Raw genomic sequence first — 23350 nt, 5'->3', positions numbered from 1 at the left:
ACTTAAAACAACAAAAGCATGGTACATGGCATACTTCATAGCCCAATCAATCAATAGTCATTTTCTTTTCTATCATCTACGAACCCTACTGGGTGGGGTTGGTTTAATTGACAAATCCATTGGGTTAAGGTGTTGATTCCCTTTATGTCAAAGATTCGAGTCTTGCCAAAAACAAATTTGGTGCAATTTCTGTCCAAAAAAAAATCCACGAACACCACCTTTATTGCTCCTTCACGAAATTGAAATCACCCTTCACACCCTACTATTGTTTTGCCCTTCTAGATTCATAAATCACAGTCTGCAAACACATTGGATCCCTAATTTACCAAAATTGGCTTCATCCCACTCAACCTAAAACTGCCATGCTATAAAAAAAATAAAAAAAATAAAAAAAAAACTGTTTTTTTTTTTTGAACGGCAAATTTGGATCACTGACGGACCACTGTAGTATCATCGTGACTTATTGGTCCAAAGTCTTATCTCACCCCCAAGATGCCACTAGGCTATAAAGCCATGGGTAAAAAAACCTTGGACTTAAGAATTTGAAAACCTTGGACTTAAAAATTGCGAATGTATCCAACAAGTTTACTCAAAAATATATAAACTTTAAGCTATTGTTTAATTCTAATTTTAGCGAATTAATAAAGTGACAAAATGCTACTTACACTACTACTACTATCACAGATTCACCAAACCCCATGTACTCTCCGGCCACCGTCACTCCGCCGTCCGGTTTTCCTCCGGCCACCATTCTCCAAAACCCTCGAAAAACCAGAACCATCAAATCTTTCTCCAAATCATCATCGTCTTTTTCTTCAAATTCAACTCTCCAAACTTCAAAGCCAACAATCCAAATCCACCACGAAGCATGTAGAACTCGAATTTCCGCTCGTTTTCTCCCAAAACCTAGGGTTTCATCGGACGATGCACAGCCTAGAGTCTCGGTTAACGAAGATGAAGAAGCATCGGAGCCGAGTTTTCTGGAGTTTATTACATCAGAGAGAGTTAAAGTTGTTGCGATGGTGGCGTTGGCGCTGGCGCTGTGTAATGCGGATCGTGTTGTGATGTCGGTTGCGATTGTTCCGTTGTCGCAGTCTCGTGGCTGGAGTCAGGCTTTTGCTGGTGTTGTTCAGGTAGTTTGTTTTGTGTGAGTTTGATTTGTGGTTTGGTGTTCTAGGGCTTAGGTTGAATGTAAACTTTGTGATGCATGATTAGTTAATTGTATATTTGGTAGGCATGATAAGATGAAGGTTGAATCATTGGATTAGAGATTTAATAGATTATAATTGATGCTGCAACTGTGCTTGTTGACTAGGAAGATTGACTTATCCCTGCCTGCTGCAGTTGATAGGAAAAAAATTGTTACGTCTGTCTGTCTGTCTGTCTGTGCTCTTACTATTTTCGTTTGATTAGTTAACCTTTTACTGCCAAAGGCCTTCTGGTGGTCCAGCAGCACTCCGTGGGTGGGGGAGACCTGGGTTCAAATCTTGTTGCCAGCGAATAAAGCAAGTCACGAACGAGCCAGTCCTGGCACCATCCTCGAGTGTCAAACTAATAATGAACGGTTGTAATTCCATTTCCATCTGAAGAGGCATGCCACTAAGCCCGAATACGCCGCCACTGTTCAAAAAAAAAGGTTAAACTGTAACTAAATGGCAATTTGTACTCTGAGGATTTTTGGGGAATTGTCTGTGGTGATGGTAATGATAATCATATAGCCTAGAAGATATGTTTCCTTATATTGTGTACAAGATTCACTTTCCGTAAGTAGCACTTCAGTGTAAGGCAAGTGTGCTTGTGAGCTGATTAGAACCACTCGTACCAGTGATTCTGCAGTTGATAAGAAAAGGCGCTCTTTTTCTTTCACTTTGACTGGTTAAACTGTAACCAAATGGTAATTTGTATTCTAGGAATTTTCTGTTGGGGAATTGTTTGTGGCAACGGTAATGCTAACCATATGGCCTGGATATGTTTCTTTATATAATGTACACCAATCACTTTCTAAAAGTAGTATATCGGCCCTCCTATAGATGTCTGGGTATCGCAAGCAAAATCAACTTTGGGAAGCTAACACTTCAGTATACGGCAATAACATATGCAAAACTTAGTCAGTCAGATTTATTATGAGATGAATTTGCATGTTCTGATTGATTTCTATATGTATATGTGTGTCCTCAAGAACATGGAATAGTATATAAATACTTAATTAGTGCACTTTCCATAAAACGTTGCAACTGTTGATGAAACGTTAGTTACATCCTTTTAACAGATATTAAGTTACCTTTGCACTTTTTTGAGGTGAAAAGTTTATGACAGTTATATATCTGATCATTTATGCAAGAGTCAGTGTAAGGGTTGTCATCGTATAAGGTTAGCGTGAAACTGCCTTGGAAATGTTAAGACTTTAGAAATGTTACACTGACTATTCCATAACTACTAAACAAATGTATACACATGTATGTTATCCTACACTGATAGACAACTTTGTCCAACATTGATTGTCTTACACATTTTAGTTATGATCTACAAAAGTTTTATGCTGACCAACAAGTTTGGCCGACACGTCCCTATGCTGACCAGTTAAGATGTACGTCATATTTCAAGGATCCGGATCCTGTCAAGTTTATACAAGCATTTATTTACTTTACCTTTCGTAACTTGTACTTTATCTTAACTTGGATTGCTTTGCTTTGCTTTGATCTTATTTGCAAATGTCATTGTTGTTTCCGTCGGCAGTCATCTTTTCTTTGGGGTTATATGATATCACCGATTGCCGGAGGAACACTAGTGGACTATTATGGTGGTAAAATAGTTATGGCATGTGGGGTAGCTTTATGGTCAATGGCTACATTTCTTACCCCATGGGCTGCCGATCATTCTCTTTTGGCACTACTTACCATGCGTGCTTTGCTTGGCGTTGCAGAAGGCGTAGCACTTCCATGTATGAACAACATGATAGCAAGGTAATAACTAATAACCTCTCCTTACCAAACATTTGATTTACCATGCATCGATTCGGATTATGGTAACGGGTCAAATTTGTTTTTTTAGATGGTTTCCAGAAACGGAACGGTCAAGGGCTGTTGGGCTTGCAATGGCTGGGTTCCAGCTTGGAAGTGCTATTGGACTCACGCTTTCTCCGATCCTGATGTCACAAGGTGGTGTAGGAGGACCCTTTATAATATTTGGATTATCTGGCTTTCTATGGGTTTTGGTATGGGTATCTGCAACATCTAGCACTCCAGAGAGAAGCCCTCAAATAACTAAATATGAGTTAGAATACATACAAAGCAAAAGGAAAAAGGGTCAAATGAAGACAGCCAAAATAATCCCACCGTTCAGGCGTTTGCTTTCTAAATTACCTACTTGGTCCCTCATTGTTGCTAATTCCATGCATAGCTGGGTACTTTATTTTTCTCCCTATGTTTTAGCATATGCAATAAAATAGCGCATGGGTAGGTTGTGTAATGGGATGATTTCTCTACGTGTTAGATTGACCGAAAACCTATGCAGTTAATGCGGTAAAAAATTGGATATCGATCAAGTACCGATATTTGAGATATATGTTATGTCGGTGAGATATCGGTATTTTTAATATCATGCAGAATTTATATATATATAGGGGTTGGTTAACGTACAATTTGTCTTAACGTACGATGCGTACGAGATTCAGTTTCAACATGTGGATTTTTTTTACAATGTTGCGGGTTTTTTCCCAACATGCAGACTTTGGTATTTTACAACATGCGGGGTTTTTGTTATGGGGGTTATAACGTGCGGGATTCACATCTCGTCGCTCGTACGATAAGGCACATTGTACATTACACTTTCACTATATATATATATCAATTTACCACTTATAATATAGTATACTCTCCTACTATTAAGAAATTAACCTTTTGGAACTTGCAAAACACTAACAATTGTAGCAAGTAGGAACTCACTAAGACTTAAAACACTAACAATTAACAATTAAGACTTAAAACACTAATAGCAGCAATAAGAAGAAAGACGAATGGTAGAGCTAAGAAGAAAGGTATTGATATCCGGAAAATCAATGATATATCGGTCAAATATCACCGATAATATCAGTACCGATATTTTACATGGGGATCGTTAACCAATATATCGGTGATATATCACATTAACTGTATAGCCGAAAACACCTTTTTTCCGAAACAAAAAAAGTTCTTTTAGAATTCTGTAAAATATGCATTAAATGCACTGTAGGTGACTTTCAACTTGTTTGACTCAATTCAGTTGTAGCAAATTTTCTAGTTTACATGTTTGACCAATTAAAGTTAAAACATACACATAAAAGATAACACGTGACTCGAATCGGCTCATCGCAAGGGAATGGGTTGGAAGTCTGTACTCTTCAATGGGTGTTCACCTTGATTATGTTTCTAAGTTGTTTTTTTTTTATGCTAGAGTTACTGGCTATTATCATGGAGGATACTGACTTTGTGTATATTATACCTTTTTTTTTGTTCCACAGGGATTCTTTGTTATTCTTTCATGGATGCCGGTTTACTTTAAAACAGTAAGTCTCTCTCAATGGCATATTCTGTTTCTTTCTCTAGATACATATATATATTGAAATAAACATATGATAAAATGTTGCGTGATGTCCAGATATATCATGTTGACCTTCGACAAGCAGCATGGTTTAGTGCTGTTCCTTGGAGTATGATGGCATTAGTGGGTTACTTGGCTGGTGTTTTTTCGGACAAACTGATTCAAAGTGGGATGACCATAACTTTGACTCGCAAAATTATGCAGGTAGGTGTGTTGATATTTATTAATATCATGGAACTAAGTAAACCAGTAAATTGATAGTAAAAACATCCACACCAAACTATTTAATTGTTTTTGGTTGAATTCTTTCTTTCTTGTTTCAGTCAATTGGTTTTGTGGGACCCGGTATTGCTCTTATTGGTCTGATTATGGCAAAAAGCCCAGTAGTAGCGTCCGCTTGGCTTACTTTAGCTGTGGGTCTGAAATCATTTAGTCACTGTGGATTCCTTGTTAACCTTCAGGTAATGTCTGTTCTCTCGTGTCGTGACACATAGATATAATTTAGGGCCAAAACACGTAATTCCAAACAGGTTAGGGGACACCAACACTTTTGGGTCCAGTTTTTGTTTATTTGTAAATAATTATTATTATTTTCATGATTACAAGCATATTAATGATCTAAATCCTTTTTTTTTTCCTTAAACTGAGGACATTATAAGAATTTGAATACACATTAAGCGATTAGCACTTGACATGCATATTTAATTTACTTTTTGAGCAGGAGATTGCTCCACAGTATTCTGGTGTTCTACATGGTACGAAACCCAATCTTATCCTTCCTTATATATGTTAATAATAATACAGTTGAAGTGATTTACTCTTTTCTTTTTAATCATATTATTAATATTAATATTATATTGTTGTTGTATAGGCATGTCAAACACTGCAGGCACATTAGCTGCCATAGTGGGGACTGTTGGAGCTGGTTTCTTTGTGGAATTGGTGGGCTCCTTTCAGGGATTCTTATTGCTGACATCACTTCTCTATTTCTCAGCAGCACTGTTCTGGAACATATTCTCCACCGGCCAACGGGTGAATTTTGATGAAGGTAGTTAGCTAGCTCTTTCTTTCTCATACTCGTTGTTTTTGTAGATACGATTTGTCAAAAGAAGATCCGATGTACATGTAAAATGACAAGGATAATATGCCATTCGCATTGCAATTTATATGACTTGCTCTCTATATAGATAGACGACTAGTATGGGAAGGTTCGTTAGAGAACGCAAAGAACGATTTTGAGTCGTCCAATCACTTTGATCAAGGATTGAATGAAAACACGATTCATGGATCCAAAAGTGGTTTCTTTTGTTCTCTGTTATATTTGTGGTTGTTACTTGTTTGCTAGGAATTCAAATAAATAAATCAAGGAGGGTGCTGCCTTTCCCAAAAAAAAACACGGTGAATGCCAGACTTGTTGATTGCCCTGGACCCGTTATGATTGTATTGTAGTTAAAAAGTATTTGATGACAGGTCTACAAATTACATAAGTTGGATCTATTTTTAATCCACTAGAAACTGTTGTTTTTAATGAAAATTATTATTATCCTTATATTAATTTTCAAACCTTTTGAACAGTAATTTGTTTTTAATTATCCTTATATTAATTTTCAAACCTTTTTAACAGTATTATAGTAATATATTAATAATTATTTCCTTACTTTTTAAGTTGAATAAGCTTTGTGTCAACCGATACTTGTATCGAAAATACATGTATGGTTCGGTTCGGTTCGGTACGTGAAGGTAAAAATCGGTACCAGCCTGGTACAATTATCGATACACGAAGGTAAAAACCGTCACCAGCCTTGTACAGAAAACCCCAAAAGTCAGTACCGAAATGATTTTGAAAATCTTTTAGTTCGGAAAATTCAGTACTTCTACCCGGTACCATTTGCTCATCTCTGATTAGGGCTGTAAACGAGCCGATAGATTACTTTTCAAAGAGTAGTTGTATAAGGAGAGTAGGGGTGTAGGGGTTGAAGATGGACATTTTTCAATTTTCAAATGCTTCGATTATTATCATTATGAGTTCCAAGTCATGAAGAACCTCGAGACTCCAGCAAGTACCTCTTCGATATGGTTTGAATTTGAACAAGCTTGAGATTGATTAACAATGGTCACGCTGATTAACACTCAGGGATGCTCGGATAAGAAAGAGCTTCCGAAAGGCTGTTAATGACAGTTGATGAGAGCAGTGGTTTGAAAGAAATTTGTCATTATTTCCAAGATACCCCTATTCTATTACAATACTTCTATTTATACCCCTCACACTATTAACTAACCTTCCAACTAACACATCTTTCTTCCAATTGACTGCTAACCACACATAACTACCTCTAACTAACTCCCTAACCATCTAAACCGTATCAATACCCCTCCCCCCCCCTGTGAAGATGATCCTTGACCCCAAGGATCAAAAGTTGGAAACTTTTGCTTTATCACATCTGCCTCTTCCCAAGTAGCATCTTCTGGCCCAACATGTTTCCATTTAACCAACTAATGAACAACCATTCTATTAAACCTTTTAGACACCTTAGTCTCAATACCACTCTCATGTTCTTGTGCAGATACTTGTTCCATACCTCCATTATTCACAGTAATAGGTAAGGGACCATGATACTTTTTAAGCATTGACACATGAACTGTAGGATGAATACAGGACCCCTTTGGCAACTACAGCGTATAAGCCACTTCCCCTACCTTAGACAAAATTAAGTATGGTCCAAAATATTTTGCAGACAACTTTTGATTACCCCTTTGAGCAACAGATTGCTGCCTATAAGGCTGCAGCCTGCAGTTTCAAATACACCCAATCCCCTATATTAAAGCACCTTTCCGATCTGTGATCATCTGCCAGCCTTTTCATCCTCTGCTGAGCTTGAACCAGATTAGCTTTAAGGATATTAATAACCTCTTCCCGTACAATCAGACTTCTATCCACTGCTTCCACATTACTTTCACCCGGAAGATAAGGTAAGTGCAAAGGAGGTGGCTACCCATAAATCACTTCAAAAGGAGTGCATTTTATGGCAGATTGATAAGTTGTGTTGTACCAGTATTCAGCTAAGGGCAGCCACTGTACCCAATCTTTAGGCTTTTCAAAACACAGACATCTCAAATAATTTTCCAAGCATCTATTCAAGACTTCAGTCTGCCCATCTGTTTGCGGATGATAAGAACTAGACATTTTCTGCTCCACTCCTTGTAATAACAGCAGTTCTTTCCAAAAACGACTTACAAACACTTTATCCCTATCCGACACAATGGATTTAGGAGGACCATGCAGCCTGTAATCTAAATACATCTGTGCCACATCTACTGCTGTAAAAGGATGTTGTAAAGCTACAAAATGTGCTCCTTTACTTAGCCTATCAACCACTACCCAAATAACCTCTTTATTCCCAGATTTAGGTAATCCCTCCACAAAATCCATGGCTATGTCTTCTCATACGGCTTTAGGAATAGGCAAAGGTTGTAACATACCAGGATAAGCTACTGTTTCTGACTTACATTGCTTGCAAACAGTACACTGCTTTATATAAGTCAAGACATCTTTTTTTAATTTTAGCCAATAAAATAGCCTAGCAACCCTATTTGTAGTTGCATGAACTCCTGAATGACCTCCTTGTCCTGAATCATGCATCCATTTCCAAAATTTGCTGTTTCAAGGGAATTATTATGCCAATGACCAGTTTACCCATCCTTCGCAATTCATTATTATTCCAACTATACTGCCCATGAGATAAAGGATCTTTTTGTAAATCTTGTATAATATTCACCAAATCCTCATCTTGTGTCCATCCTTCTCTAATGGCAGCCCATAAATCAGTATGTACTGAAGAAGCAGCCAGCTGTAAGACCTCTCCATGAGTTACTCTTAACAATGCATCTGCAACTTTATTGTCAACTCCCTTCTTGTATACAATATCAAAATTAAACCCCATCAGTTTTGATAACCACCTCTGTTGAAATGGTGTAGAAATTTTACCATCCAAAGATATTTCAAACTGACCGTTTTGATCACAAAGTGATTATGTGCTAAATATGGCTGCCATTTTTGAACTGCATGAATAATTGCCAACAGTTCCCTCTCATAAGTAGATAAAGACATATGTCTAGGAGACAATGCTTTACTAATGTAAGCAATAGGATGCCCTCTTTGCATAAGAACCTGTCACACCCCAACCGATGGCGGAATCATCGGGGCGCGGCACTAGGCGAATCAGATTGCTCAAGAGAATCCATAACAACTATATTGCGATAATATTTATTACATTTGTCATCCCATACTAACAAACAATACAATCACATAAGTTATCACAGATTTCTTGTTCTCTCGAACAATTCAAATCCGACAACCTATAATTTAGATGAGTTTCTAGACTTCCTAGCTTGATTTGATGTAAACTTCGGCTAAACCTGCAACATACGTTAAAACTTTGTCAATACAAAAGTATTGGCGAGTATACAGGTTTGATATGTATAGTATGATAGATTAAAAGTGCTGCGAATTTCCACATGCATAAACGTAATACACGACATATATACTCACAAAACTGATACTACCAGCTAAGTCCTCGATGCTCGACTCTGGCATAACTAGACCCCGTCGGGTGGAATAGTACTATACTAGTTGTTGGTGGGACGTCACGAGTATAAGTCCTAGCATACATGCAACTAGCATCACGTATATCTATGCAAACAGTTATTCGCAAGTGATAAATTGTCAAATTGAATCATTCGTTTGATAAGTTCGGTTGTTATGGAACGTATGTTACACCCAAAAATTCGATAAAAGGGGTCAAGTATACTCACAGCGCGTATTCGATTAGGTTAGCGGAACCGGTGCCGGAGAATATCCTGATTTCAGATAATTTACGTGAGTGATAGGTTACTATGCGTTAAACGGTATCGATTTGCGTGAAATCGGCAAAATTGGGTTGAAATCGGACAAAATGGTGAAATTGGGCTGGCCCAGTCGAACAGGCCACTCAATCGAGTGGGCCTGGTCGGTCGGACGGATGGGCCTGATCGATCGGACGGCTTGATCGATCGAATGGGCCGTTCGATCGAATGGGCCACTCGATCGATTGGCCTGTTCGATCGAATGGGCCACTCGATCGACTGGTCTGTTCGATCGATTGGGCCACTCGATCGACTGGTCTGTTCGATCGATTGGGCCACTCGATCGACTGGTCTGTTCGATCGATTGGGCCACTCGATTGGCCATCCTGTTCGGCTGTTTTCGATGATTTTTCGAGCGTTTTTCGGCGTTTTGGGTCGAGTCGTTACGATGAGGCGTTAAGCAACTGAAATCCCGTCAATTCCGACCTGTTTTAACGGCCGGGAATCACCCCGTTCGTCGGAACTGGTCGTTTTTGTCGGTTTTTCCGTGTTTAACTCGAAATCGATCATTTTATCACTAGAAATCAGATCCTAGACCAACACAACACTAAGAAATGTGTAGGAGATTGGTCTAAGTTTTGGTTTTACCATTTTTATGTATAGATCTGATGTAAAAACCTTGATTTTACTTAGGAAATGCCCTAGATCTGAGTTGTTCTTGATGATATGAGGTCAACACTTGAAGTTCATAAGAACTTTGTGATGAAATCTATCCGAACATCCCAAATCCGTGGCCTTTTGATTAGAAAAACATTGATTTGGTTGAGATTCATGAAGAATCGTATGTAAATCATCCGAATCTGAGTTGTTCTTCATGGGATGACATCACCTTTGAAGAACTTTATGGTGACATCACCTTAGAACAGCCCAAATCCGTTGATTTCACGGTTGAAAATTGGGATTTGAAAGATAGAAAGATGAAGGATTGCATTTGGATCAAGAAAGTACAAGATTCGGGTTGAAAACTTACAAGAATCGGAAGAAATCGAGAGATTTGAGGGCTGGAACGTCTTGGTCGGTTAGGAGCAGCAACACAAGTGTTTGGGAGGGAATGGAGGGGTATTTATAGGCAAGGAAGGAGAAAGGAAGGCAAAACAGTGACTGGATCGGCTGGCCCAGTCGATCGGCTGGCCCAGTCGATCGGTTGGCCCAGTCGATCGGCTGGCCCAGTCGATCGGTTGGCCCAGTCGATCGGCGGGCCCAGTCGATCGGCTGGCCCAGTCGATCGGCTGGCCCATTCGATCGGACTGGCCCATCCGATCGGCTGGTCCATCCGATCGGACTGGCCTATCTGATTGGGCCGGTCTGACCAATTGGACTAGCCTGATCGAATTGATCCGTTCGGAAGCCTTTTGATCCCGTTTTTGGTGCGATTTCGACGGTTTGAGCCATATTTTCATATATTTATATAATTATTAAATTATTTATTATTATTAATCACAAAAGGGTCGTATATACGTATTTATGTATCCAATTCTCAGTGCGGTGATCGAATTACGCGTGCCTTCGAGTGCGTTCTTCGATGTGATGTGCCACGATGACTACCGGGGCACTACTTACTCGTATTGCCATCATCGTCATGACGGTTAGAGTCATAGTACTCACCCGATAGCCCTCGTTAGCGTCGATTACTTACATTTTGACACCTCACGCTCGTCGAGAAGGGTAGATTAGGCCCTTATTCGACATCATCGTGAGTGTTATGCAAAATAGGTTTGTAATAGCGATAGAATATGCGTAGTTATTCAATTATACTTCGATTTAGCGATATAACTGGTATGATTTCATTATGATCCGAATCTCCGGTGCTAGGCGTAACGAGTGTGTCGAGTAGTAACAACGCACGAAGGTGCGGGTTGTTACAGAACCGCCCCAATTCCATACCCTGAAGCATCAGTTTCCACTATAAAAGTTTCACTGAAATCAGGTAATGCTAACACATGAGGCTGACTCATGCTACTTTTCAACCTCTCAAAAGCCTGCTGAGCTTCCACTATAAAAGTTTCACTGAAATCAGGTAATGCTAACACAGGAGGCTGACTCATGCTACTTTTCAACCTCTCAAAAGCCTGCTGAGCTATATTAGACCACTGAAAAGAATCCTTTTCAAGTAATTGAGTCAGTAGTTTCGTAATACTACCATAATCTTTCACAAATCTTCTATAATAACCCGTAAGACCCAAAAATCCCCTCAATTCTTTGACATTTCTTGGGACAGGCCACTGCTGAATAGCTGATACCTTTGCAGGATCCGTAGCTACCCCTTTTTGAGAAATGATGTGTCCCAAATATTCCAACTCAGTAGCACCAAAATCACATTTACTATTTTTTGCCACCAACTGGTGTTGTCTCAACACAACTAATATATCTTTCAAATGTAACATGTGAGTTTCCCAACAAGGACTATAAACCAATATATCATCAAAAAATACCAACACATACTTCCTCAAATATTGTTTAAAGACATGATTCATCAAACCTTGGAAAGTAGAATGAGCATTTGTAAGGCCAAAAGGCATTACCAAGAACTCAAAGTGACCATTATCAGTCTTGAATGCTGTCTTATGAATATCTTCTGCCCCCATCCTGATTTGATAATAACCAGACTTCAAATCAAGTTTAGAAATGAACTTAGTTCCATATAACTCATCCATTAAATCTTCCACCAAAGGTATAGGAAACCTATCAGGAATAGTAACCTGATTACCACCGGTGAAGCAAAAGAACTAGTGCTTGTTCTGATTACCCCTTGTTCCAGCAACTCATTTGTCATTTTCTCTATAACATCCTTTTGCACAACAAGATACCTATAGGGCCTCAAGCTCACACCATCAGCCCTTTGTTTCAAAGGAATCCTATGATCATATTGCCCTCTAGTCGGAGGTAAGGACTTTAAATCCTGGAATAGATCATCAAAGTCAGCTAATGTCACACCCCCAAAATCCCACCTGCGGAGTACTACCGCTTGGAGGCGTGACTGACCAGGATCCAGCCACCAATCATACTGAACAAGCATATAAGTAGTTATAAAAGTTTAACCATCACGATTGGTGTTCCAAAACAAATAAGTTTAAGTTGCAAGCGGAAGCATAAGTTTAAAGTTATAACATAAGTTCCAAAAGTTTCAAGTTTAACATAGTCTTGTAGCAATCCCTGTCCCACAACGATCCTCCTCCATGCAAGCTCCCACTGAGTACCTATGGTCCTGCAAAGCATGTAGTAACGAGTCAACAACTAGTTGAGTGAGTTCACGGGTGGGCGTTCGTTTTAGTTGTTTCGAAAATAGTTTACTTTATCTGGCATCCTGCCGTGGGGGTTACCCCATAGTTTAAAAACGTGACATGTTCGTTCCCAGTTACTCCGGCACTCCGGCCGTGGGGGCTACCCCATGTAGTTATCAGGCATTTCGGCCGTGGGGGCTACCCCATGTACATCATCTGGCTCTCCAGCCGTGGGGGCTACCCCATGTGTATACTAGACTCGTTACCGTATCGATTGCTGACTGTAGTCATGTTTATGTGCCCTGAAAACATCAATGTCTATCATCATTGACGTGCCCCAGATCCATTAGTTCACGCCCGTCCTCTGCGGCACGGTGTGAGGCTTGTCAGACCTAAATAGCGCTATCTAACTAATGACCCGCTCGCCATTGGCCCGGCGATTAGTCGATACAAAAAGGAGGGACTTCGTGATAGAGTTTTAGTCTAGTACGTTTATCCGTCCATCCGGACGAGGAATCACATTCCTGAACCACTGACGTCCTACCCAAGGTAGACGAGGAACCCACGTTCCTTAACCCCGTTCCCAACCCAGGGAATCCCATGCTTTGTAAAGGGTGTGAACTCACCTCGGTTTGCTCGGCAGTTAATCACAGAAAGTCAATCAAGTCGCAAGTATTCAATAACGTCCTATCACGGTTATCACGTATAATCAGAGTCGAACCAAGTAGTGCACAAATGTTCAACACGTTTGGCAAGCACGTTTAGCAGTAACAGTTAACAGTCAATAGAAGCACATACGGTTCACAAGTTCAGCCCAACTACTTAGGCCCAAACACGTAAAAGCAGTTAACACAGAAGCCCATCAGTCTGGCCCATTAACTAAGGCCCAAAAGTGTGGTCTCGAGTCGCAACCGGACTCGCAAGCATGGTCTCGAGTCATGCTGTGTGTTGATCATGGATGGTTGCGAGTCGCAACCGGTGTCGCAACCGTAGTCTCGGTTCATCATGCTAAGGTCTCGAGTCGCAACGGGACTCGTAACCTGTGGTTTCGGCTTGTCCTGTTATGGTTGCGAGTCGCAACCGCGTAGTCTCGAGTTGTAACGCTGTGGTTGCGAGTCGCAACGGGTGATTGCGAGTCGGTAAGCTGTCGTTGTCAAGTTCACGTGTTGATGCAGATATGGTCAGATTAATGGTACATTATAATCAGGCCCAATTCAGGAAACTACCAATAGCATTCCACTAACAGTTTTCCTAATCAGGTTACTAGTCAAAGATGGATCAAAATCACAAGGGTTTTCACATTCTTAACTATCATTCAAAGTGTTCTTCACATATTCAAACACATATTCAACAAGTTCATAACATATTAACCACTTATTCACCCAAAATCATGAACAACTATCAAGATACAATTTTACTAGCATGCATCCTACTTGACAAACATATTCATTAGCCGATTTTCTTAGTATAAACACCCAAACTTTTCGGATCTAATCCAAGTGCAACCAATATCATCATTCACCCTTTTTAACATACAATGAACCCATTTTCATCATCAAATATTTATGTATAGTTCAACTAATAACAAGAAACATTCATGAACCGATTTCTTTTCAAAACATTATGTATAACTCATCTTAACATATTGTCACATAATCTCATCTTACAAACATAACATGAACACACTAACATTCAACAAAGCATTAAGAACACTAACCGGTTATGGGTTTCGAGGGTGTGTGAAAAGCTTCCAACCGGGTGTGTGTGTGAGCCGATCCAAGTCCAAAGATCCAAGAATGATGGAGTGTGTTTGTGTTCTAGAGTTTAGGTGAGAGAGAGAAGTAGGAGAGTGTGTGTTGTAATGTTCAAAAAAATGGTAACACTAACTAAGGTAGTGTATTTATAGTCAAGTTCCAAGTGTTGCATCCTTATGGGTTTCGAGTGGGGGTTCACGGCCCAAAGGCCCAACCGGCCACTAGGTTCTCGGCCCAAAGGCCCATTCGTTCACTATTCACTCGAGACCTCTTGGTCTCGAGTCGGGTCCGTTGTTGTTTCGTGTCGGGTTCTCGGTTCACATACACACATATATATATACAATGCACACATAACAAGCACATATCATGTAAAAAGGTTCACGTTATCATTTAGTTTAATCATTCAACTAATCACATATCGTACAAGTATATCGCATCAAGACACAACGAAGGTTCTAGGTTTCGGGTTGTCACATCATCCCCAAGTTGAAAGAAATTTCGTCCCGAAATTTGACGGCACTCACTGAGGAAGCTAGTTAGGTTGCAAGGTTTTCCCGGTTATCCTGGGGTGTCACATCCACCCCCCGTTGATCTGGAATTTCGTCCCGAAATTCCGTAGCTTCAGCCTCAGTAGCGTTTGTACTGTTCTCAAACAGTTGGGGATACTTTTGTTTCATCCGATCTTCGCGCTCCCAGGTAAACTCTGGGCCGCGACGTGAGTTCCAACGAACTCGAACAAGAGGTATTCTAGTGTTCTTGAGGACCTTAACATCCCGGTCCGTGATCTCGACAGGTTCTTCGACGAATTTCAACTGTTCGTCGATCGTAAGTTCCTTCAGAGGAACTACGTGCGTCTCATCTGACAGACACTTCTTCAGATTCGACACATGGAAAACGTTGTGAACTGCACCGAGTTCTGTTGGTAATTTCAGTCGGTAGGCCACCTTGCCTATTTTCTCAAGAATCTCAAAAGGTCCAACGTACCGTGGGTTGAGTTTCCCTCGTTTACCAAAACGAACCACACCCTTCCAGGGTGAAACTTTGAGTAATACCCGCTCCCCAACCTGGAGCTCAAGTGGTTTCCTGCCCTTATCGGCGTATGCCTTCTGACGGTCACGAGCGGCCGCCATGCGTTGTCGTATTTGAGCAATCCGCTCAGTAGTGTCTACCACATGTTCTGGACCAGTGATCTGACTATCCCCCACCTCTGCCCAACAGAGGGGTGACCGGCATTTACGTCCGTACAATGCCTCAAACGGAGCAGCTTTAATGCTGGTGTGGTAGCTGTTATTATACGAGAATTCCACGAGTGGCAGATGCCTTTCCCAGCTGTTGCCAAAGTCGATTACACATGCACGAAGCATGTCTTCTAAGGTCTGAATAGTTCGCTCGGACTGCCCGTCCGTCTGTGGGTGATACGCTGTGCTCATATCTAGACGTGAGCCAAAAGACTTGTGCATTGCCTGCCACAGTTCCGAAGTAAAGCGTGCATCTCGATCAGAGATAATAGAAGTGGGCACCCCGTGCCTTGAAACAACTTCCTTGAGGTATATTTCCGCCAGAGTGGAGAACTTATCCGTCTCCTTGATTGCCAAGAAATGTGCGGATTTCGTGAGTCGATCCACGATCACCCAAATAGTATCGTTCCCGCGCTGTGATCTAGGTAGGCCAGTAACGAAATCCATGGAAATTTGCTCCCATTTCCATTGTGGTATCTCTGGTTGTTGGAGTAGGCCTGAAGGTTTCTGATATTCTGTCTTGACTCGCGCACAAGTCAAACACTTGCTGACGTAAGTTGCTATGTGGGCCTTCATGCTAGGCCACCAATACGTAGTTTTAATATCGTGGTACATCTTGTCCGAACCAGGGTGTACCGAGTAGCGAGATTTGTGCGCTTCATCCATCACAAGTTCCCGTAAATCGCCATAGTGCGGGACCCAAATGCGTCCTGTTACATAATAAGCACCATCTTCCTTCTGTTCTAAGCGTTGCCTTGACCCGCGTAGAGCTTCTGCTCTAACGTTTTCTGGTTTCAGTGCTTCTATCTGAGCAGCTCGTATTTGCGAAGGTAGACTAGAATGTATCGTGAGTTGTAAAGCTCTTACACGCTTAGGCGTAGTGTCCTTTCGACTCAGGGCGTCCGCCACTACATTGGCCTTGCCCGGGTGATACCTGATAGAGCACTCGTAATCATTCAGCAGCTCGACCCATCGTCGCTGCCGCATATTCAGTTCCTTCTGCTTGAATATGTGTTCTAAACTTCTGTGGTCGGTGTAGATGGCGCACTTGGTTCCGTACAGGTAATGCCGCCATAGTTTAAGTGCAAAAACAACAGCTCCCAGCTCTAAATCATGTGTCGTGTAGTTCTTCTCGTGAACTTTAAGTTGTCGTGAGGCGTAAGCTATGACTTTATCTCGTTGCATCAATACACAACCAAGACCTTGAATTGATGCATCACAGTAAACCACAAAATCATCTGTGCCCTCTGGCAGTGAAAGGATAGGTGCACTACAAAGTCTATCCTTTAGATGCTGAAAAGCTAACTCTTGTGCATTTCCCCAATGATAAACAACGCCTTTCTGCGTTAGTAAGGTGAGAGGTTGCGCGATCTTAGAAAAATCCTTAATGAATCTCCTGTAGTAACCTGCCAATCCCAAAAATTGGCGAATTTCCTTTGGTGTACGAGGTGCAGGCCAGTTCTTAATAGATTCCACTTTGGATGGATCAACGTGAATCCCATCCTTGTTCACCACATGCCCTAGGAAATGGACCTCTCGAAGCCAGAAGTCGCATTTCGAGAATTTTGCGTAAAGCTGTTCCTTCCGAAGGAGTTCCAGAATAAGTCGTAGATGTTGTTCGTGCTCTTCTTTACTCTTAGAATAGATCAGGATGTCGTCGATGAAGACTATAACAAACTTGTCCAGGTACGGTTTGCACACTCGATTCATCAAATCCATAAAAACTGCCGGTGCGTTCGTCAGCCCAAACGGCATGACCAGAAACTCATAGTGCCCATATCGAGTCCTAAAAGCCGTCTTAGAGACATCCTCTTCCCGAACTCTCAGCTGGTGATATCCCGATCTCAAATCGATCTTCGAATAGTAGCTCGACCCCTGCAACTGGTCGAACAAGTCGTCAATACGCGGTAGAGGATAACGATTCTTCACAGTCACCTTGTTGAGTTCGCGATAGTCGATACACATTCTGAAGGTACCATCCTTCTTTTTCACAAAAAGTACTGGAGCTCCCCAAGGCGATGAGCTAGGACGAATAAAACCCTTATCCAAGAGTTCTTGTAGTTGCGTGGAGAGTTCTTCCAACTCTGATGGCGCTAAACGATAAGGTGCACGGGCTACAGGCGCGGCTCCAGGAGCTAAATCAATCTGAAACTCGACTTGGCGATGGGGCGGAAGACCAGGTAATTCCTCAGGGAATACCTCAGGATAGTCGCGTACAACGGGAAAATCTTCTAACTTCTTCTCTTTTTCTGTGGTATCAGTAACTAAAGCCAAAATCGCAGTGTGGCCCTTTCGTAAGCATTTCTGAGCCTTAAGAAGAGAGATGATGTTCTCAACAGCACTTCTCTTGTCGCCACGAATCATGAGAGGTTCACTACCTAAACCAGGAATACGAACGATCTTCTCGTTGCAAAGAATCTCTGCTCGGTGTTGGGATAACCAATCCATCCCAATGACAACGTCGAAACTACCCAAGACAATAGGAATAAGATCGATAGCGAAGGTCTGATTAGCGAGAATAAGCTGGCAACCCTTGACTACGTGCGAGGCTTCCAAACTCTTACCATTAGCTAGCTCTACGGTGTGCTTGTCGCTCAGGGGTGTAGGAATACGCTTAAGCATCTTACTAACTTCTAGTGACACATAGCTAGTATCGGCACCCGAATCAAATAAGACTGTAACATAAAAGTCGTCGAGAAGGAACTTACCCGTCACCACGTTGGGATCATTCCTTGCTTCACCTTGACCGATCACGAACACTCGTCCCCTAGCACCATTGTTGTTGTTCCCATTGTTACCATTCCCCTGATTGTTGTTGTTGTTCTGATTCAGTTGGGGACAGTCTTTCTTGAAGTGGCCTTCAGCTCCACACTGAAAGCATCCTTTGTTGTTACCCTGCTGCTGTCGCTGGTTCTGCTGAGGTTGCTGACGATTCTGGTTGACGGGGTATGCGCTTCTGCAATCCTTTGCAACATGACCAGGCTTGTTGCATCGATGACAGTTGCCCCTGGTGCATGGCCCACTGTGGTGTAGGCTGCAGCGATTGCACTTGGGGTGATTCCCCTTGTATCCACCATGACTTTGACCACCAGACGACTGCTGACTGGGGCTCTTGTGATCGTCCGTCTTTCTCTGCTGAGACTGAGTTTGCACTGAAGTTGAACCCCTGCTTGAAGTTCCATCCCATTTCCGTTTATCCCCACTAGAAGTACCAGAAGTAGTTGCAGCACCTATACGCTTCGGTAACTTGTTCTGCTCCACCGCTTGGTCAGTGAGACGGTGAGCCAACTGTACAACCTGCTGGATAGTAGTCAACCTCGCTGAAGTCACATGACTTTGGATCTCTGGCACCAAGCCCTTGAGATAGAGTTCAATTCGCTTGTAGGGAGGATCCACCATAGTAGGACACAACAAAGCAAGCTCATGCGATCTCTTAGTGTATGCCTCAATTTCTGACCCCGACATCTTAAGATTGTAGAACTCATCTTCCAGTTTGTGAATGTCGTCACGACTGCAGTATTCCTCCCTGATCATTTCCTTGAAAGTTTCCCATGGGGTGGCGTTGGCAGCAACCAACCCTAACATCTGCACCTGAGCATTCCACCACGTGAGGGCCAAACCCTCGAGAGTACCAGTAGCATACTTCACCCTGCGCGCTTCAGGGCATTCGCACATTTCGAACACAGACTCCAGTTTCTCAAACCAGTGTAGGAGACCTACTGCTCCTTCAGTGCCGCTAAAAGTCGTGGGTCGACAGTCCATAAAGGTCTTAAAAGTGCACACCGGTGCCTGAGCATACTGACCTAAGGTAGGTGAAAGAAAAGACAGAGATTAACACAAAGGTTGGTTCACGAGAGTAGGATCCAAATGATCCTAGAACAATTTCGGACTGCAGGATATACCTCCTGCGTGTGCAGCTGCGAGCGCTGCGGCAACTCGTTCGTTGATCAAAGCCGTCAACTGGGCTTGTGTCATGTTAACGCGTCCAGACATGGTTCTTCATAACAAGAGTAACACGTGTGAGAGAGGTTCGCGAAAGCACGATAGTAGGACAGAGTAAGCACGCACGTGTTCAAACAACAGTAGCTATACTAATCAAGCATACCATGAGCAGTGTACTACGCAACTAACAAGTAGGCAATATACATACATCATATTACCTAGAACGTCGAGCCTTGCATGAGGAGCGAAGTGTCGTTGTGGACCGTCGAGCGCTATACCGGTTATAGTCTGGTTTTAACAAAAACGTTTCTCCTTTATTAAAACCAAGTTCACTATAACCAATGGCTCTGATACCAATCTGTCACACCCCCAAAATCCCACCTGCGGAGTACTACCGCTTGGAGGCGTGACTGACCAGGATCCAGCCACCAATCATACTGAACAAGCATATAAGTAGTTATAAAAGTTTAACCATCACGATTGGTGTTCCAAAACAAATAAGTTTAAGTTGCAAGCGGAAGCATAAGTTTAAAGTTATAACATAAGTTCCAAAAGTTTCAAGTTTAACATAGTCTTGTAGCAATCCCTGTCCCACAACGATCCTCCTCCATGCAAGCTCCCACTGAGTACCTATGGTCCTGCAAAGCATGTAGTAACGAGTCAACAACTAGTTGAGTGAGTTCACGGGTGGGCGTTCGTTTTAGTTGTTTCGAAAATAGTTTACTTTATCTGGCATCCTGCCGTGGGGGTTACCCCATAGTTTAAAAACGTGACATGTTCGTTCCCAGTTACTCCGGCACTCCGGCCGTGGGGGCTACCCCATGTAGTTATCAGGCATTTCGGCCGTGGGGGCTACCCCATGTACATCATCTGGCTCTCCAGCCGTGGGGGCTACCCCATGTGTATACTAGACTCGTTACCGTATCGATTGCTGACTGTAGTCATGTTTATGTGCCCTGAAAACATCAATGTCTATCATCATTGACGTGCCCCAGATCCATTAGTTCACGCCCGTCCTCTGCGGCACGGTGTGAGGCTTGTCAGACCTAAATAGCGCTATCTAACTAATGACCCGCTCGCCATTGGCCCGGCGATTAGTCGATACAAAAAGGAGGGACTTCGTGATAGAGTTTTAGTCTAGTACGTTTATCCGTCCATCCGGACGAGGAATCACATTCCTGAACCACTGACGTCCTACCCAAGGTAGACGAGGAACCCACGTTCCTTAACCCCGTTCCCAACCCAGGGAATCCCATGCTTTGTAAAGGGTGTGAACTCACCTCGGTTTGCTCGGCAGTTAATCACAGAAAGTCAATCAAGTCGCAAGTATTCAATAACGTCCTATCACGGTTATCACGTATAATCAGAGTCGAACCAAGTAGTGCACAAATGTTCAACACGTTTGGCAAGCACGTTTAGCAGTAACAGTTAACAGTCAATAGAAGCACATACGGTTCACAAGTTCAGCCCAACTACTTAGGCCCAAACACGTAAAAGCAGTTAACACAGAAGCCCATCAGTCTGGCCCATTAACTAAGGCCCAAAAGTGTGGTCTCGAGTCGCAACCGGACTCGCAAGCATGGTCTCGAGTCATGCTGTGTGTTGATCATGGATGGTTGCGAGTCGCAACCGGTGTCGCAACCGTAGTCTCGGTTCATCATGCTAAGGTCTCGAGTCGCAACGGGACTCGTAACCTGTGGTTTCGGCTTGTCCTGTTATGGTTGCGAGTCGCAACCGCGTAGTCTCGAGTTGTAACGCTGTGGTTGCGAGTCGCAACGGGTGATTGCGAGTCGGTAAGCTGTCGTTGTCAAGTTCACGTGTTGATGCAGATATGGTCAGATTAATGGTACATTATAATCAGGCCCAATTCAGGAAACTACCAATAGCATTCCACTAACAGTTTTCCTAATCAGGTTACTAGTCAAAGATGGATCAAAATCACAAGGGTTTTCACATTCTTAACTATCATTCAAAGTGTTCTTCACATATTCAAACACATATTCAACAAGTTCATAACATATTAACCACTTATTCACCCAAAATCATGAACAACTATCAAGATACAATTTTACTAGCATGCATCCTACTTGACAAACATATTCATTAGCCGATTTTCTTAGTATAAACACCCAAACTTTTCGGATCTAATCCAAGTGCAACCAATATCATCATTCACCCTTTTTAACATACAATGAACCCATTTTCATCATCAAATATTTATGTATAGTTCAACTAATAACAAGAAACATTCATGAACCGATTTCTTTTCAAAACATTATGTATAACTCATCTTAACATATTGTCACATAATCTCATCTTACAAACATAACATGAACACACTAACATTCAACAAAGCATTAAGAACACTAACCGGTTATGGGTTTCGAGGGTGTGTGAAAAGCTTCCAACCGGGTGTGTGTGTGAGCCGATCCAAGTCCAAAGATCCAAGAATGATGGAGTGTGTTTGTGTTCTAGAGTTTAGGTGAGAGAGAGAAGTAGGAGAGTGTGTGTTGTAATGTTCAACAAAATGGTAACACTAACTAAGGTAGTGTATTTATAGTCAAGTTCCAAGTGTTGCATCCTTATGGGTTTCGAGTGGGGGTTCACGGCCCAAAGGCCCAACCGGCCACTAGGTTCTCGGCCCAAAGGCCCATTCGTTCACTATTCACTCGAGACCTCTTGGTCTCGAGTCGGGTCCGTTGTTGTTTCGTGTCGGGTTCTCGGTTCACATACACACATATATATATACAATGCACACATAACAAGCACATATCATGTAAAAAGGTTCACGTTATCATTTAGTTTAATCATTCAACTAATCACATATCGTACAAGTATATCGCATCAAGACACAACGAAGGTTCTAGGTTTCGGGTTGTCACAGCTAACAACTGCTGTAATTGCATCTTCTGTTCCTCTGTCTGCAGAGTTTTTTGTAGCACCACAGAAGTACATATTTAATTTACTTTTTGAGCAGGAGATTGCTCCACAGTATTCTGGTGTTCTACATGGTACGAAACCCAATCTTATCATTCACATATCCTTCCTTAAATATGTTAATATTACAGTTGAAGTGATTTACTCTTTTCTTTTTAATCATATTAATATATATTGTTCTTGTTGTATAGGCATGTCAAATACTGCAGGCACATTAGCTGCCATACTGGGGACTGTTGGAGCTGGTTTCTTTGTGGAATTGGTGGGCTCCTTTCAGGGATTCTTATTGCTGACATCACTCCTCTATTTCTCAGCAGCACTGTTCTGGAACGTATTCTCCACCGGCGAACGGGTGAATTTTGATGAAGGTAGTTAGCTAGCTAGCTCTTTCTTTCTCATACTCGTTGTTTTTGTAGATACGATTTGTCAAAAGAAGATCCGATGTACATGTAAAATGACGAGGATATGCCATTCGCATTGCAATATAACTTGCTCTCTATATAGATAGACTAGTATGGGAAGGTTCGTTAGAGAACCACCTATAACTAGAGAATGCAAAGAACGATTTTGAGTCGTCCAATCCCTTTGATCAAGGATTGAATGAAAAACACGAATTCATGGATCCAAAAGTGGTTTCTTTTGTTCTCTATTATTTGTGGTTGTTACTTGTTTGCTAGGAATTCAAATAAATAAATCAAGGAGGGTGCTGCCTTTCCGAAAATACAAAAAAAGAATAAACTTCCGTTTTGCTCCCTGTGGTTTGGTCACTTTAACGGTT

At 41.9% G+C, this 23350-nt stretch overlaps 1 protein-coding gene across 2 annotated transcripts; it reads left to right on the top strand.

The window, feature by feature from the left end:
• The first annotated feature begins 637 nt into the window (after positions 1 to 637).
• On the top strand, positions 638 to 23054 carry LOC110873879 (probable anion transporter 4, chloroplastic). Of its 2 annotated transcripts, none has more exons than XM_022122907.2 (8): positions 638 to 1133; positions 2737 to 2963; positions 3052 to 3403; positions 4499 to 4543; positions 4636 to 4782; positions 4902 to 5039; positions 5300 to 5333; positions 5450 to 5764. In XM_022122907.2, the coding sequence occupies exons 1-8, from the start codon at positions 699 to 701 to the stop codon at positions 5632 to 5634; spliced, it is 1563 nt and encodes a 520-aa protein (XP_021978599.1). In that variant the 5' UTR covers positions 638 to 698; the 3' UTR covers positions 5635 to 5764. The 2 variants fall into 2 exon arrangements, with proteins under 2 accessions (XP_021978599.1, XP_035832134.1); XM_035976241.1 differs by lacking the exon at positions 5450 to 5764 and adding an exon at positions 22764 to 23054 and having other exon boundaries at positions 681 to 1133.
• Positions 23055 to 23350: the final 296 nt, after the last annotated feature.

Source organism: Helianthus annuus, chromosome 8, assembly GCF_002127325.2.
Source record: "Helianthus annuus cultivar XRQ/B chromosome 8, HanXRQr2.0-SUNRISE, whole genome shotgun sequence".
Classification (NCBI taxonomy): Eukaryota; Viridiplantae; Streptophyta; class Magnoliopsida; order Asterales; family Asteraceae; genus Helianthus; species Helianthus annuus.
This window is presented reverse-complemented; position numbering and strand designations above follow the sequence as displayed.

Excerpts from the sequence above, each read along its gene's own strand:
- LOC110873879 (XM_035976241.1), top strand. The coding sequence starts at position 699 with ATGTACTCTCCGGCCACCGTCACTCCGCCGTCCGGTTTTCCTCCGGCC. Across the intron at positions 2,964-3,051 it reads ATGAACAACATGATAGCAAG|ATGGTTTCCAGAAACGGAAC; the intron begins GTAATAACTAAT and ends TTGTTTTTTTAG. Across the intron at positions 4,783-4,901 it reads TGACTCGCAAAATTATGCAG|TCAATTGGTTTTGTGGGACC; the intron begins GTAGGTGTGTTG and ends TTCTTGTTTCAG.